The sequence below is a fragment of the Salvelinus namaycush genome, chromosome 32, assembly GCF_016432855.1.
Source record: "Salvelinus namaycush isolate Seneca chromosome 32, SaNama_1.0, whole genome shotgun sequence".
Taxonomy (NCBI): Eukaryota; Metazoa; Chordata; class Actinopteri; order Salmoniformes; family Salmonidae; genus Salvelinus; species Salvelinus namaycush.
The window spans coordinates 4,796,024-4,812,095 of NC_052338.1; the positions used below are offsets into that span (position 1 = coordinate 4,796,024).

Consider the following 16,072-nt stretch of genomic DNA (forward strand, 5'->3'; position numbering starts at 1 on the left):
TGTTTTGAAGCTATACAGTGTTTGTTTACAAACATTGGAGTATAACAAGCTTATTATATTTGGGGTTCTGATGGGGTACGATAGAGTACGACAGTTAAACTAAGCTCATTAGGCATGTATACGTTATTTCTTCAAGAACCAATGGGTATAAGTGATGTAGCTAGCAACTAAGGAGTATAGCTTTAAATAAACGCTCATATTTCATGCTTTACGGTTAAGATACTCAATGTAAGGTCTCGCGATGTTTGACACTTGCGAGATCCTGGAGAAAAGGGACTTGACACATGTCAACAAAAAATATAAATTAATACTAGCTAGCACAGGTAAGTTTGTGTTTAGTCAGTTGGACAATATGAAAAGCGCCAAAGTGAACTTTTTGTTTTGTATAGCAAGAGGACAAATGCATGTTAAAACTATTTGAAATAACTATCGTCTCGTTTGCTAACAGCTTGCTAGCTAGTTAACCTACTGTCTGTAGTCAGCAACGTTAGCCATCTAGCTAAATTAACCGTTATTACGTTAACTGTGGCGTATGAAGTTGGGGTGCAACATTGCAGATACAATGCATAGAGCTGTCAGTTTACACTGATGTAAGTGTTCATGCCTTCCAGAAATGTACTGTATACAGTTAATTTGCCAGGCTATTCTAGTGCATGTGAAATGGTATGTTATTGAAGGGTGGAGCCTTTTTTTACAAAGGCTTCAAAAACACCGAAATAAGTCCTTTTAGAAATGTCAAAGCTCTCGGTATAGTGATACGGGGCTTTAGATGTTGTGCACATGAAATGATGTCCTTCCGAACTTTATCTGCAACGTTATATTCCCTTTTGTGCGACTCGAGCCGTTTCCCCTGTCACTATACGGAGAGCGTAGCCATTTCTAAAAAGACATAAACACTAACGTTGAGTCGTGGTTATTTAAAAAATAAAAAAAAGAGATTTGGTTGTAAAAACCAGAACGTGTCATTCAACTTCCGTTGCACCTTCTACAGTAGCTGCACCTTGATTGTTATTATTAATATCATCATCATGATTTACAGTTCACTAGAGCCTCAGCTTGTAGACTATGCCATGGACCAATGGTCACTAGTAAAAATAAAGGTGATGGGTCTCTTCTACCCCTACCCAAGTCTGCATGTGGAAAGGAGGAGGCTGATCCATACTCTGATAGTGGAGTGTACTGTCCCTTTGCTATTTTCCCCATGTGCGAATGAAAGTTGTTGCGCCCTACCTTCAGCACCATGGGGTGTAGCAAAGACGAGGCGCAGACAGCAACTGTGGCCTCCCCCCTGAGGAATGAACTTGGCAGTGTCAAAGAGGCTGCCTCAAAGCCTGAGGGCTGGCAAGGCTTAGGATGACAAAGGTCTCAGCCTGGAAGAGGTTTCGCAGCTACCTGAGTCAGGTGAGATCTTCCTCAGTGAACCTCCAGGGTGGAGGCCTGGGAAAACTGTTGCCTGCCTTATTTTCAATAAAAATAAATAATTTTAATGACTGCTCCTGTGTTTATTTTACATTAGTTAAGATAAGAAATAAATAGATATACAGTGCCTTCGGGAAAGTATTCAGACACCTTCACTTTTTTCACATTTTGTTATGTTAAAACCATATTCTAAAATGGATTTAAAAATGTAAATCCTCAGCAATCTACACAGTACCCCATAATGACAAAGTGAAAATGGGGTTTTATACATCTTTTGAAAATGTATAAAACTTTTCTATGAGACTTGAAATTGAGCTCAGGTGCATCCTGTTTCCATTGATCTTCCTTGATGTTTCTACAACTTAATTGGAGTCCACCTGTGGTAAATTCAACTGATTGGACATGATTTGGAAAGGCACACACCTGTCTATATAGGTCCCACAGTTGACAGGGTATGTCAGGGCAAAAACCAAGCCCTGAGGTCGAAGGAATTGTCCGTAGAGCTCCGAGACAGGATTGTGTCAAGACACAGATCTAAGGAAGGGTACCAAAAAATATCTGCAGCATTGAAGGTCCCCAAGATGAATGTAGTGTGTGTATTTTGTCCTATATTTGTATTTAATTTTCTAATCCCAGCCCCTGTCCCCCCAGGAGGTATTTTACCGTCTGGTAGGCCATAATTGAAAATAAGAATTAGTTCTTTATTTAACTAGGCAAGTCAGTTAAGAACAAATTATCCTTTATTTAATGAGGCAAGTCAGTTAAGGTAAAATAAATAACCACAGTGGGCTCCATTCTTCAATGAAAGAAGTTTGGTACCACCAAGACAATTCTTAGAGCTGGCCGCCCGGCCAAACTGAGCAAATCGGGAGAATGGCCTTGGTCAGGGAGGTGACCAAGAACTCGATGGTCATTCTGACAGAGCTCCAGAGTTTCTCTGTGGAGATGGGAGAACCTTCCAGAAGGACAACCATCTCTGCAGCACTCCACCAATCAGGCCTTTATGGTAAAGTGGCCAGATGGAATGACCGCCTGCTTGGAGTTTGCCAAAAGGCACCTAAAGACTCTCAGACCATGATGAGACATAATGAACTTTTTGGACTGAATGCCAAGTGTCACTTCTGGAGGAAACCTAGCACCATCCCTGTGGTGGTGGCAGCATCATGCTGTGGGGATGTTTTTCAGTGGCAGGGACTGGGAGACTTGTCAGGATTGAGCCAAAGATGAACAGAGCAAAGTACAGAGAGATCCTTGATGAAAACCTGCTCCAGAGCACTCAGGACCTCAGACTAGGGCGAAGGTTCACCTTCCAACAGGACAATGACCCTAAGCACACAGCCAAGACAACGCAGGAGTGGCTTTGGGACAAGTCTCAATGTCCTTGAGTGACCCAGCCAGAGCCCAGACTTGAACCCAATCGAACCTCTCGGGAGAGACCCTAAAATAGCTGTGGAGCAACACTCCCCATCCAACCTGTCAGAGCTTGAGAGAATCTGCAGAGAAGAATGGGAGAAACTCTCCAAATACAGGTGTGCCAAGCTTGTAGCGTCACCCAAGAAGACTCAAGGCTGCCGGAAGTGTCTCAAAGTACTGAGTAAAGGGTCTGAAAACCTATGTAAATGTGATATTTCAGTTTTTTCCAAAATGTCTAAAATCCTGTTTTTCTTTGTCATTATTGGGTATTGTGTGTAGTAGATTGATGAGGGAAAAAAGCACATTTAATCAATTTTAGAGTAAGGCTGTAACCTACTAAAATGTGGAAAAAGTCAAGGGGTCTGAATACTTTCCGAAGGCACTGTAGATAGGGTTTCAGCAGGTGATCGCACACAAACCATTAACTTACACACAAAAAAAACCAGAATGAAAAACCAAAGAGACCGAGATGCAAAAATATTTCTAATTTAGTTCCATACAGAAAAATAAAGTCATTTATATTTAGCACATTATTTCACTCTATACTGACACTTTTTTCCTTTTGAGTATGGAACTGGCTGATGGACTAAATAAGGGTTAAGGGGAAGCTTGGAGATAAATAGCTTGCAATTATTTTTGGATAAATGAATGAATTATTGTCCCATAAGGAAATTTGTCTGGCAACAATAGTTTATTTATTTATTAATTAATTCATCAACTCATCATTGGAAATGTAACATCAATAAATGAACCAGTCTGTTTCTTTTTCCCTGTCTCCCCTGCCCTCTCTCTCCTCAACCCTTCCCTTTTCCGTCCTTCCAATATCATACGACCAGGCATGCCAAGGTGTGCCAGTGTAGAATAGGCTGACCCATCACTGCACCTACAGGTCCTGTGCTGTCCACATGACCACCCCTCCCATGGTGGCGTTCGCTGGGCAGCAGGCTCAGGCTGTCCGTGATGTCAACACGGCGTCGCTCTGTCGCATCGGCCAGGAGACGGTGCAGGATATCGTCTTACGCACCATGGAGATCTTCCAGCTGTTGAGGAACATGCAGGTGAGTGTTTCTTGTGACTTTTTGTATTGGGGCGGTGTTAAAGCTGAATGAAGTTCATGGGTTGCCTTTGATTATGGATGGTGCTGGTCTGTCAACCACCTTTATTACACGCAAAGCATTCAGCCTTATTTGACCCCAGACCGACAGCATTACATAAACTGAGAGCACAACATTGATTGACTGTCATCCAAGAGGTAAAAATCGTGGGGCACTGGTTGGAGTCTGTTGAACCAAATAAATATCCCTCTCTCTCCTCATAGTTATATCAAATAACATTAACACAATATGAAAATGGATGGATATGGGCCTACGAGCAGAAAACTAGGCCAACTAAGCCAGCTTTTATTATTGCCCTAGGAAGGTATGTCTCCCGAGTGGTGCAGTGGTCTAAGGCACTGCATTTCAGTGCTAGAGGCGTCACTACAGACCCTGGTTCGATTCCAGGCTGTATCACAACCGGCTGTGATTGGGAGTCCCATAGGGTGGTGCACTATTGGCCAAGCGTCGTTAGGGTTTGGCTGGGGTAGGCAGTCATTGTAAATAAGAATTTGTTCTTAACTGACTTGCCTAGTTAAATACAAATAAATGTCCCAATCCTGTTTCACATTAGCTTTAAAACATGGATGATATAATTGGGTATGAAAAGGTCTCCATTTTATCATTAGACAGTCACCATCTGTTTATACCTCTTCTCGGCCTTCTGTTGATGCGTTGGAAAGATCAGACGGTGCCCTGGAGATGAGTTCAGGACAGGTTGCCTGCGTCAAAAATGGCACCCTATTCCCTATGTAGTTCACTACTTTTGACCAGGGCCCATACTAGGACTCTGGTCAAAAGTAGTGCACTATATAAGGAATAGGGTGCTATTTGGGACATTGTCAGACATTGTCTCTCTCTCTGTGTCTCAGAGAAGATCCTTCTGCAGCTCATTAAAACAACGCCGAAAAAGTCAGACAAAAGAAGAAGAATGCATTAGCAGCACAACACAAGCCGCGCTTCCTCGCCACAGAATGCACAAACAGCACTGTTGTGACTTGTTTCACAGATCACAGACTGTGTGAAAAAAGATCACTGGTAGGCATGTATACAGGTATATTACCTCGCCTACCCTCATGCAGGGAATCATTTCAGGCTGTACAGGATGTTCACGATCGGTTAAAAGCACCTAAAGCTAGTTAGCATTAAACCTCGGTTGAAATGATCAGTTAAAAGTGCCTAAAGTTAGTTAGCATAAAGCTCAGGTTAAACAGTCCGAAGCAGTTTTAAGTTATACACATATCATATAGTTAGTTATATGTAACTTCTCCCGGTAGAATGCCATGAAACAGCACAGTAAAATGAATACATTTTTAATTTGTTTTGGTCTACATTGCAATAATTCAGTCATTATTTTACAAACCTTCTACACTTCAGTTACCACCATAAACATTTGAGTAATCACACGCTGATTACCAGTAGTCAAGAAGGTACTAGTCAAGGAGCAAATAGGAGGCCTTGTATTGGCCCGTAGCAATTATTACAATTTTATTACATTACTAAAAGAGTATATAACACTTCTTTCCTATGTCATCTCCCCCAGCTGCCAAATGGAGTGACGTACCACCCCAGCACCCACCAGGACAGGCTGGGCAAACTGCAGGAGCACCTGCGTATGCTCTCTGTACTCTTCCGCAAGCTGCGCCTCGTCTATGACAAATGCAATGAAAACTGCACCGGTCTGGACCCCGTAACCCCAGAGGTGAGTGGCCACTGTCCCAGGACCACTCTGTGTATCACAGTCAATATCTAACTAGTTTGAACTCATTTACTTGGTGCCTGTGGGATTCTTATCTCTCCCACTCTGTCCGGTCTACCTTCGCACACCCTATTCCCTATATAGTGCACTACTTTTGACAAGGCTCTGGTCAAAAGTAGTGCGCTATACAAGGAATTTGTATCCATTTGGGACACAGCCCTCAGCTCCACATTCAATTAAATTGCGCTCTGTGTTTGTCCCTAGGGCCTCCTTCGTGGCTGTTATGGACACCCACCCACCTCTAAAAACCCACCACTTTATTTTACTGAGTTACTGGGGTGGCTGTTGTTTCAGACCTCATGCTGGGCGATTCCACTGTTTTTATTTGTAGTTTTATTGTTGCGGTCTTTTCTCCTATTGGTTTGGAGCCAATTGGTTTTAAACCAATGTTTTAGAACTGACTGCATGCACACGTTTAATTAGGCTTTTCTTACATCTGACAGAGGCATTTTGCATTAAACATGTACATTACCACTCAAGTTTGGATACAGCTACTCATTCAAGGGTTTTTACTTCATTTTTTAAACTATTTTCTACATTGTGGAATAATAGTGAAGACATCAAAACTATGAAATAACACATCATGTAGTTACCCCAAAAATATTAAACAAATCTAAATATATTTTAGATTCTTCAAAGTAGCCACCCTTTGCCTTGATGACAGCTTTGTACACGCTTGGCATTCTCTCAACCAGCTTCACCTGGAATGCTTTTCCAACAGTCTTGAAAGAGTTCTCATATATTCTGAGCACTTATTGGGTGCTTTTCCTTCACTCTGCGGTCCAACTCATCCTAAATCATCTCATTTGGGTTGAGTTCGGGGGATTGTGGAGGCCAGGTCATTTGATGCAGCACTCCATCACTCTTCTTCTTGGTCAAATAGCCCTTACACAGCATGGAGGTGCGTTGGGTCATTGTCCTGTTGAAAAACAAATGATAGTCCCACTAACTGCAAACTAGATGGGACGGCGTATCGCTGCAGAATGCTGTGGTAGCCATGCTGGTTAAGTGTGCTTGAATTCTAAATCAGCGACAGTGTCACCAGCAAAGCACCATCACACCTCCTCCTCCATGCTTCATGGTGGGAACCACATCCGTTCACCTACTCTGCATCTCATAAAGACACGGTTGGAACCAAACATCTCAAATGTGGATTCATCAGACTAAAGGACAGATTTCCACCGGTCTAATGTCCATTCCTCATGTTTCTTGGCCCAAGCAAGTCTCTTCTTCTTATTGGTGTCCTTTTAGTAGTCGTTTCTTTGCAGCAATTCAACCTGATTCACTCAGTCCCTCTAAACAGTTGATGTTGAGATGTGTCTGTTACTTGAACTCTGTGAAGCGTTTATTTGGGCTGCAATCTGTGGTGCCGATAACTCTAATGAAGTTATCCTCTGCAGCAGAGGTAACTCTGGGTCTTCCTTTCCTGTGGCGGTCCTCATGAGAGCCAGTTTCATCATAGCACTTGATGGTTTTTGCGACTACACTAAGTAACAAAGTAATGATGGACTGTCGTTTCTTTTTGCCTCAGGAGGCTGAAGAAATTTGTCTTGTCACCTAAAACCCTCACAAACTTTTACAGATGCACAATTGAGAGCATCCTCTAGGGCTGTGTCACTGTCTGGTACGGCAACTGCACCGCCCACAACCGCAGGGCTCTCCAGAGGGTGGTGGGGTCTGCACAACGCATCACCGGGGGCAAACGTTTGACTGGTACTGTACATTACATTTGTTTGTTTTATACATGGGCAATTCCATGGTAACGGAATTACGGTGAGACTCAGATTTTTCACTTGAAAATGTATATCAAACAAAAACACATTTACAGGAAGATCTGTGCAGATACAATTTTGTTTCTAAACTTTGCATCTGCACAGTTTTTACAGTAAATGTTTTATTTTGTAAATTATTCAAAGTAGTCCTTGTGCATAGAGTTGTATGGTTTGTTAAACTTTGAAGTCAATGGTTATTCTTTGGCATACATTTTCATGTGAAAAATATGCGTCTCAGCATAATTCGGTGAAGGTGGAATTTCCCATATGGCATACCGGTGTGCTGTATTTCTCTCCCTCTGAAAAGTTACACTTTTTATATAAACCTCCCTGTCCATTTACACTCCACAGTTGTACCACTTCATTTAAAATGTTTACATATTCCCAGAGGCTGTGAAAATGACTTATTGTGCTGACCAACCAATACCTCGCCATACCATGTTGGTTGGAGGAAGTTGATTTTGGCCCTCCACACACCGCCATTTATCATCCCCTAAAACTCAAGTGGCGGACAAGCCTGCTATTGGCCGGCCACAGTCCTGACAGTCGTGCTATTGGCCGACTGGGCTTTCCCCAAACAGGAAGTGGAATCAATGACTCAGCCAGCATGACCTCATCGCGTTCCTAATTAGCAGCGGGCCTGGTAATGAACAGCTGGCGAAGGCTGCCCACGTCAGCGGTTTTCTGTTTTCTCCCCAAGCCAGGCAATCAACTGAGCCCTTGTTGTTCTTTGGCATTTCCTGCACTGTGAGCGGCCATGTCATTTAATTTACTTATCCTCCACGGCATTCTTTTTTTTCTCCTTTCTTCTCCCTATTTCGTTCCCCCTTTCTAAGTAAGGCAACCTTAATTACCCCCATTCTTCTCTGTCAACAGGCAAACCACATCCATCCTAGTGTGGCGTAGAGAGACGGGTTATGACTCACACACACACAGTCACAGACACACACACACACGCGCTTTCTCTCTCGCCCTCTCTCTCTCTCGCCTTCTCTCTCTACCCCCGCACATTTTCCCCCTTCCGAGTGCCAAAAACAGCTCTTACCTTTAAATTCAAAATGCGTTTGGCTTATAGCTGGAATTATGGAAGTAGAAAGTTTTTTCCTCTCTGATTCTACAGCCCTAACAATTACTGAGTCGGCCTAATATAATATCCAGCACGTCTTCTCTCTAATACGAATCAGACAGCTTTGGGTTTGGCATCGGTCTCTCTGACTGACTAGAGAACTGCCATAGCTGTCTCGTGTTTCTCATTTGATTCTCTTTCCCTGCCTCTGTCTCTGTCTGTCTTATGGCCCGATCCAGCCCCGCAGTAATGCTTTGGTCACAGCCTGCATCAATCACTGTCTACTCTTGGCCTCTGCCAGTTGCTAAACCTCAGGTCACTGACTGCAATGAAATGCAATCAACTACTAGGCTATTCAGAATGTAGAATAGCACTCAGCCTCAGATTTGTTTTGGACTTCGCTGTGTTTTCACACCTGCTAAGGCTTTCGGTTGGCCGGTAATCGTTATTCCCCTTGTACCTAATCTTATGCTTTTCTCTTGGACCCAATCTTATGCTTTTCTCAAATCATTACCTCGTTCCTACATAACCGTTTAAGCAATCTCACCTCACACAGCCATGTATGATAATAGGAACCCAGTAGACGATAGTGTAACGCTAGTATAATGGTACTATTTAAGATAAGCCCGTTGGTCTTGATGCAGTGCAATAAATAACAATGTGTTCCATACGGCACTGCTCATTATCCTGCAGACCAGCAGGTGTCAGTGTGATTTAAAACAGGAGGAACAGCCAGGCAGAGCGAAGAGAGAGGGAGGGAGGGAGGGAGGGAGGGAGGGAATGAGGGAGGGGAGGGAGGGAATGGAGGGAGGGGAGGGAGGGAATGGAGGGAGGGGAGGGAGGGAATGGAGGGAGGGAGGGAGGGAGGGAGGGAGGGAATGGAGGGAGGGAGGGAGGGAGGGGAAGACCTCGGCATTCTGAGAGGGTTTTCTAGCACAGCAGTCGGTATAGTGTCAGCCAGACAACGTCAAGCACAGAGAGTGCTTATAAATGAATTAAGAGCTTGGGTATGGACTGTGGAGAAGTCCTAATTCAGAAATGTCGGTGGTGGTATGGAACTGTTTGTAGATTAGAGTGTTTTGGTGATCTACACACAATCACTATTTATTTATTTTGTTTGAGAGACAAGCCAATGAACCTTATTTATTTTTCATGTTTTATTTATCCTTTATATAACCAGGCGAGACCCATGTGAAATGGTGATCTCTTTTGCAACGGAGCCACAGACAAAAGGCAACACATGTATTTTCCAAGCCAAAGTACCAAACTACTATCAATTTAACATCCCCCTCGCTGAACACCGGTGGTCATTGTATATTTTGATATACCCTCCCCCCACACAGCAACTCATCCCGTATGTGGAGGACGACGGCAGCTCCAGACACAATGAACGCTCGGCCAGCCAGGCCCGCCCGGCAACAGAGGAGAGGAGGGAGATCCTGGAGGTTAACAAGGTGAGCTGCCCACTGGGGCTTTAGCGATGTAAATGTACAGTAGACTGGGCTTTAGAGCGCACAGCACTGTATATAAAAAGAAATCCCCAATAGGGATTCCAGGGGGAGAGAAATGGGCCAAAAGAGAGAGAACAGATTCTACGAAGAGAAAAAAATTAATGTAGTGTGAAGACACAAGCTACATATTGTGCACAATACTCTCAGTACTCTATACTGTAATTTACCTGAAGTAGTAATAGTCTCTCTTTGACTGTTGAAAATAGTTTTTGACAAACCGCAACATGCATTATTTGGCAGTGTTGAAGCTTTTATTAGCTCCCCAGTCATGGTGTGTGTGCGCCTGTGTGCGTGCTTGCCTGTCTTGAGTGTGCTGAATCATAATGGAACAAGGTCACGGATGTCACGGATGAGTATTGGTTGTTTTTAAGAGCGCTCGCTCCCTCGCTGCTGTTAAAGGTAACTACTACTGTAAAACACGGGCGTGAGCGCTGAGCTTACCGCAACTCAGGCAGATACCGAACAAATTGTGTATCCGCTGCAAGTACACAAACCTTCCATAAGCATCAATATCAGCATTCTAGCTGACCGTATTGCTATGAAGCATACCAACACTGAAAGGAGAGCAAGCACGCACATCCAAACAATAACACGGGCTCAAACTATACTGAACAAAAATATAAACGCAACATGTAAAGTGTTGGTCCCATGTTTCATGAGCTGAAACAAAAGATCTCAGAAGTTTTCCATTTTCATCCCCGTTAGTGAGCATTTCTCCATTGCCAAGATAATCCATCCACCTGACAGGTTGTACATTTTGTCACACAATACAATGCCACAGATGTCTCCCAAGTTGAGGGAGCATGCAATTGGCATGCTGACCGCAGGAATGTCCACCAGAGCTGTTGCCAGAGAATGTAATGTTAATTTCTCTACCATAAGACGGCTGCTCCAGAGTTGCGCAGTGGTCTAAGGCACTGCATCTCAGTACTAGAGGTGTCACTACAGTCCCTGGTTCAAATCCAGGCTGTATCGCATCCGGCCGTGATTGCGAGTCCCATAGGGCGGCACACAATTGACCCAGCATCGTCTGGGTTTGGCCAGGGTAGGCCATCATTGTAAATAAGAATTTGTTCTTAACTGACTTGCCTAGTTAAATAAACATTTGTTTAAAAAAAATCCAACGTCATTTTAAAGAATTTGGCAGTACATCCAACCGTCTCACAACTGCAGACCACACCATCCCAGGACCTCCACATCAGGATTATTCACCTGCGGTATCGTCTGAGACCAGCCACCCAGACAGTTGATGAAACTGAGGAGTATTTTTTACATGTATTTTTTAACCCCCTTTTCTCCACAAGTTTGATCTTGCAGCAATGAGACAACTCCCCAACGGGCTCGGGAGGCAAAGGTTGAGTCGTGCATCCACTGAGGAGTATTTTTGTCTTTAATAAAGCCTTTTTGTGGGGAAAAACTAATTCTGATTGGCTGGGCCTGGCTCCCCAGTGGGTGGGCCTATACCCTCCCAGGTCCACCCATGGCTGCGCCCCTGCCCAGTCATGTGAAATCCATAAATTAGGGCCTAAGGAATTTATTTAAATTTACTGATTTTCCTTATATGAACTGCAAAATTGTTGCATTTTGCGTTTATACATTGAATCCAGAGTAGCTACGAATGTCCAAATGTAGCCCAGGAGCTAGATGAAAATATAGCAACGAAAACAATGAAAAGACGCATTTAAATTTGGGAGCACTGAGCAAACAGTGAAGTGGGCAATCAAACATTTACCATCTTAGCTGCTCATACCACAAAATTACTACCCAAAACACCAGGGCACACAGAAAGAAAAAAAAGGATAACGAGAAGTTAGGCTTCACTTGCATGTCTGCAGCAGCCATACCCTTTCCACTCCACACTGCTCTGCCCAGAGCCCAAATGCCCAGCTGAATATTTAAGCTGAGATGAGAAGAACATGTTTTGGGGAGTTAGAGGTTAACTCATCAGGACGGGAGTGATGCGGCAGAATGCGGAAAACAGATGTTTAGGAGGCTCAGCTGCATCTGCCTCAACGACCTGAGCCAGATACACCAGATTCCACAAGGAAAAGAGATTGAGGGAAAGAGATGGGAAACGAGAGTTGACATGTAACCGGATGGGATAGATGGGGAGATTTGAGTGTGAAGACGGGCCACATATTGAGCCAAATACCGGATTCCACAGGACGAGAGAGAAAAGAGAGGCTACAGAGAGAGAGAAAATAAAGATGGATGGATAACCGGACTGCATGGATAAAGAGGAGATTTTAGTGTGAAGACATACTGTACATGTTGAGCCAGATAACATTCCAGAGAAAGTGAAACGGGCTGAAGATTTTAATGGAGATTTTAGTGGGTAGACATATTGAGACGGATAGGATTCCAGTCATTCCAGAGGAGGAGAGAAAGAAGGGCAAATAAAGAATACTGAGAGTAAAAGAAATATAGAAGACAAATAGATGACTGGATGGACAGATATGTAGACAAAGGGAAGGTCTCCATATGGAGCCAGAGAGGATTTTCAATTAGAAGAGAAAGAGGAAAAAGACGAGACACTTGAAGGAAAACGAGAGAAGACCGATAGATGGAAGACTAGAACAGACCGATACTTTTGTATATATAGTGTATGTGGACACCCCTTCAAATTAGTGGATTTGGTTATTTCAGTCACACCCGTTGCTGACAGGTGTATAAAATCTAGCACACAGCCATGCAATCCCCATAGACCAACATTGACATTAGGAAGGCCTTAATGAAGAGCTCAGTGACTTTCAAAGTGAGTTTGTCAAATTTCTGCCCGGCTAGAGCTGCCCCGGTCAACTGAAGTGCTGTTATGGTGAAGTGAGAATGTCTAGGAGCACGTCGTGACTTTACTTTCATTAATCCGATGACTGTTATTTATCTAATCAACTATGTTTAATTGTTACCCAATTTAAATTAATCATGTAACGATTAACTCATTAGGATTTGGGGCACTACGAGAGCATTTTTTTTTTAAAGGAGTTACCATCTCCCTAATTAAACTCTAAAGCTTTACCTATTACATCCATAAACAGTCAACTTATTAATCATAACCTCGTATCATATCATCATTCTGAACAGTCGTAACCGCCTTGCATCTGCAAAAACCAGAGCCTTATGATTCAGTACTACACATTGGTTTAATTATTTATTCACTAGCTAACTAAATGGTAACACAGGATAAACATCCAAACTTAATACATTAGAAACAGGTCCCTAGTGGACTCACAACAATATGGTGGGGCTTGTTACAAAAGACATGGAGAGGGCGAGAGAGACAGAGACACTTAACGTTGGTACATTTTGAAACTACTCTCACTTATACTTCGCACACCAACCACCTCCCGCTTGGAGTAAGAAATCATGAATGTATTTACGTGGAAATGTCTTGGTTCTTCGTGTATTTCTGTCAGAACAAGGTCTTCTTGGAAAGGGTGTTGGGCCTTTTTTGCGGCACACTTGTAAGACTGATTGTCCAAAAGGGCTCCCCACCCGTCTTCTACTGTTGTTCTCCACTGCTGTCGTCTGGTATCCTGTGACTTGTGAAGTCCTGAACAGAACTACAGAGTTTATTCTACCTCCATTCACTCTGGAAGATGCTTATTCGAAGATAGGCTAGCCAGCCTTGTCAATGGTTCTCAGTGGGGTGATGAGAGTAGTGTACTACAGTGATTTGAGAAGAGTGGTAGAATGGTCCCAATTAAATTTGCTTTTCTAGATACTTTACTTAGGACAGCTAATCAGCCGTACCAGTGATTGTCAGGGAGGTGACTTTATCATCTGTACTTCGTGTTGAGATTTCAGAGTTCGACTTACTTTGCACGTGAGCTGCAGCTTAACGTCTCTCTGGTCTGATATGTTCATTCTTAACCCATCGTTTTATACAGTTTGTTCAAAAGGGGCGGTTCCGTCAGGCTTACACGCTCTCTGACCTCACTTAAGGGGGCGGTGACTACTCACTTGTACAAAGTTATAGAAACAATTTTCTCTTATAGTTTCTAAGATCACATCCCTCTCTTAACAAAAATACAAATTTTTCATATTTCATGCACAACGCATCGGATGGACACTTCACACATATAGTGGGTATACTTTCCAAGGTACAGTATTTCCTTTATAAAATGTTTAATGACATCACAAAATAGCAACCAAACTGACATTAGTGTTCTTTTAGGTCACCTCTGCCCATTCCCCACGTTCTATGTTAGAAATATTGTTCCAGTATTTGCTTTAGAACGTGTTAGAGTTTCAGCGGGAAAAGTGTGTTGAAACAAAGGCACATTCCTTGGGTGAATTTGGAGAGGGAGATAGCTGAATGTTCTGTCCTTGATTTACAACAGGGCGTGAGCTGTCAGCCCCCCACCAGTTCCCTTCTACCCCTCTGCGGGTGAGAAGGGGTCTGGTTTAAGTTATTTATTGCAAAGCTAATCTGACCTATTCAGACTCATCCTCCCAGGACAGTCATGACAAGAAACAACGGGACGGCCGAGGGCTGAAGCTCGTATCGTGTAAAAATCGTCTGTCCTCGGTTGCACTCACTACTGCGTTCCAAACTGCCCCTGGAAGTAAAATCCGCACAATCTGTTCGTCGGGAGCTTCATGAAAAGGGTTTCCATGACAGAGCAGCTGCACACAATGCCAAGCGTCGCTGGAGTGGTGTAAAGCTTACCGTCATTGGACTCTGGAACAGTGGAAACGCATTCTCTGGAGCGATGAATCACACTTTACCATCTAGCAGTACGACGGACTAATCTGCGTTTGGTGGATGCCAGGAGAACGCTACCTGCCCCAATGCATAGTGCTAACTGTAAAGTTTGGTTGAGGAGTAATAATGGTCTGGGGCTGTTTTTCATGGTTCGGGCTAGGCCCTGTAGTTCCAGGGAAGGGAAATCTTAACGCTACAGCATACAATGACATTCTAGACAATTCTGTGCTTCTAACTTTGTGGAAAGTCCTTTCATGTTTCAGCATGACAATGCCCCCGTGCACAAAGCGAGGTCCATACAGAAATCGTTTGTCGAGATCGGTGTGGAAGAACTTGATTGGCCTGCACAGTGCCCTGACCTCAACCCCATCAAACACCTTTGGGATGAATTGGAATGCCGACTGCGATCCCGGCCTAATCGCCCATCATTAGTGCCCGACCTCATTAATGCTCATGTGGCTGAATGTAAGCAAGTCCCCGCAGCAATGTTCCAACATCTAGTGGGAAGCCTGAGATGTTCGACACAGTAGGAAAGGTAGGCAAAGAGTAGAGTATTTTAGGGTATAGGAGGTACACTGGAGGAGCTCCAAAATAAATGACTCCTCCATGGTAATGTCTTGCTGCTTTATGGGCCGTCCTGTGTGTGAGTGATAGCCTGCTCTCGTTATCTGTCGATTGGGGGAGAGAGAGAGAGAGAGAGAGAGAGAGATGCATTAGCCATAATTCTTTGCCACCTAATGGTCTGCGATTGCTCAATCTCTGAGCTGCAGACCTTTTGTACAGCAGATTGTGATTGTACATATCAATTCCGTTTTCCTCTCCTCCTCTGCTCCAACGAGACACACAAACTCTGAAGCGCCCAAGTGACCACAAATTAGATCCTTAATGAATGCCTTGCATTAGTGCTCGCACGCCAATTAATGAGAGGAAACAATGAATAGGAAAACAGACCAATTGAAATGTATCGAATTGAAATTCTGAAGATGTCTGGCAGACAGGCATTTTCGTCCCATCTGTCTCCTTTTCCGTCCAAGAAGGACCCCTGAATGACTGCGTTTTCTGCAGAACGGATAATGATTCACTGGGCTCTCAAGAGTACTTGATAATCATTCCATCTGGGATATGAGGCTGCTGCCCTGTCATCTCCCCATCACTCTTTCCCTTCCCTCCTCCTGCTACGCCCTCTTCTACCCTCCTTCCTTTCCTCCATCTTTCCTTCTCTTCTCCCCCCCATGGATCCTAACTGATGACCAGTTCCTACGGGGGTGTCACAGTTAGTACCCGGGACCATCCCCAGTGCCTCTCCATTGCAGCCCTGCCATCACCACTCGGC

At 43.8% G+C, this 16,072-nt stretch overlaps 1 protein-coding gene across 1 annotated transcript in view; it reads left to right on the forward strand.

Annotated features, from left to right (window-relative positions):
- The first annotated feature begins 243 nt into the window (after positions 1 to 243).
- Positions 244 to 16,072, forward strand: part of LOC120027539 (mediator of RNA polymerase II transcription subunit 30-like) — a 53,438-nt gene continuing 37,609 nt past the window's right edge. Inside the window, exons 1-4 of the mRNA XM_038972529.1 lie at positions 244 to 323; positions 3,669 to 3,890; positions 5,470 to 5,628; positions 9,867 to 9,977. Of these exons, the coding sequence (XP_038828457.1) occupies positions 3,738 to 3,890; positions 5,470 to 5,628; positions 9,867 to 9,977 (423 nt within the window). The 5' untranslated portion in view covers positions 244 to 323; positions 3,669 to 3,737. The remainder of the gene's footprint in view (positions 324 to 3,668; positions 3,891 to 5,469; positions 5,629 to 9,866; positions 9,978 to 16,072) is intronic.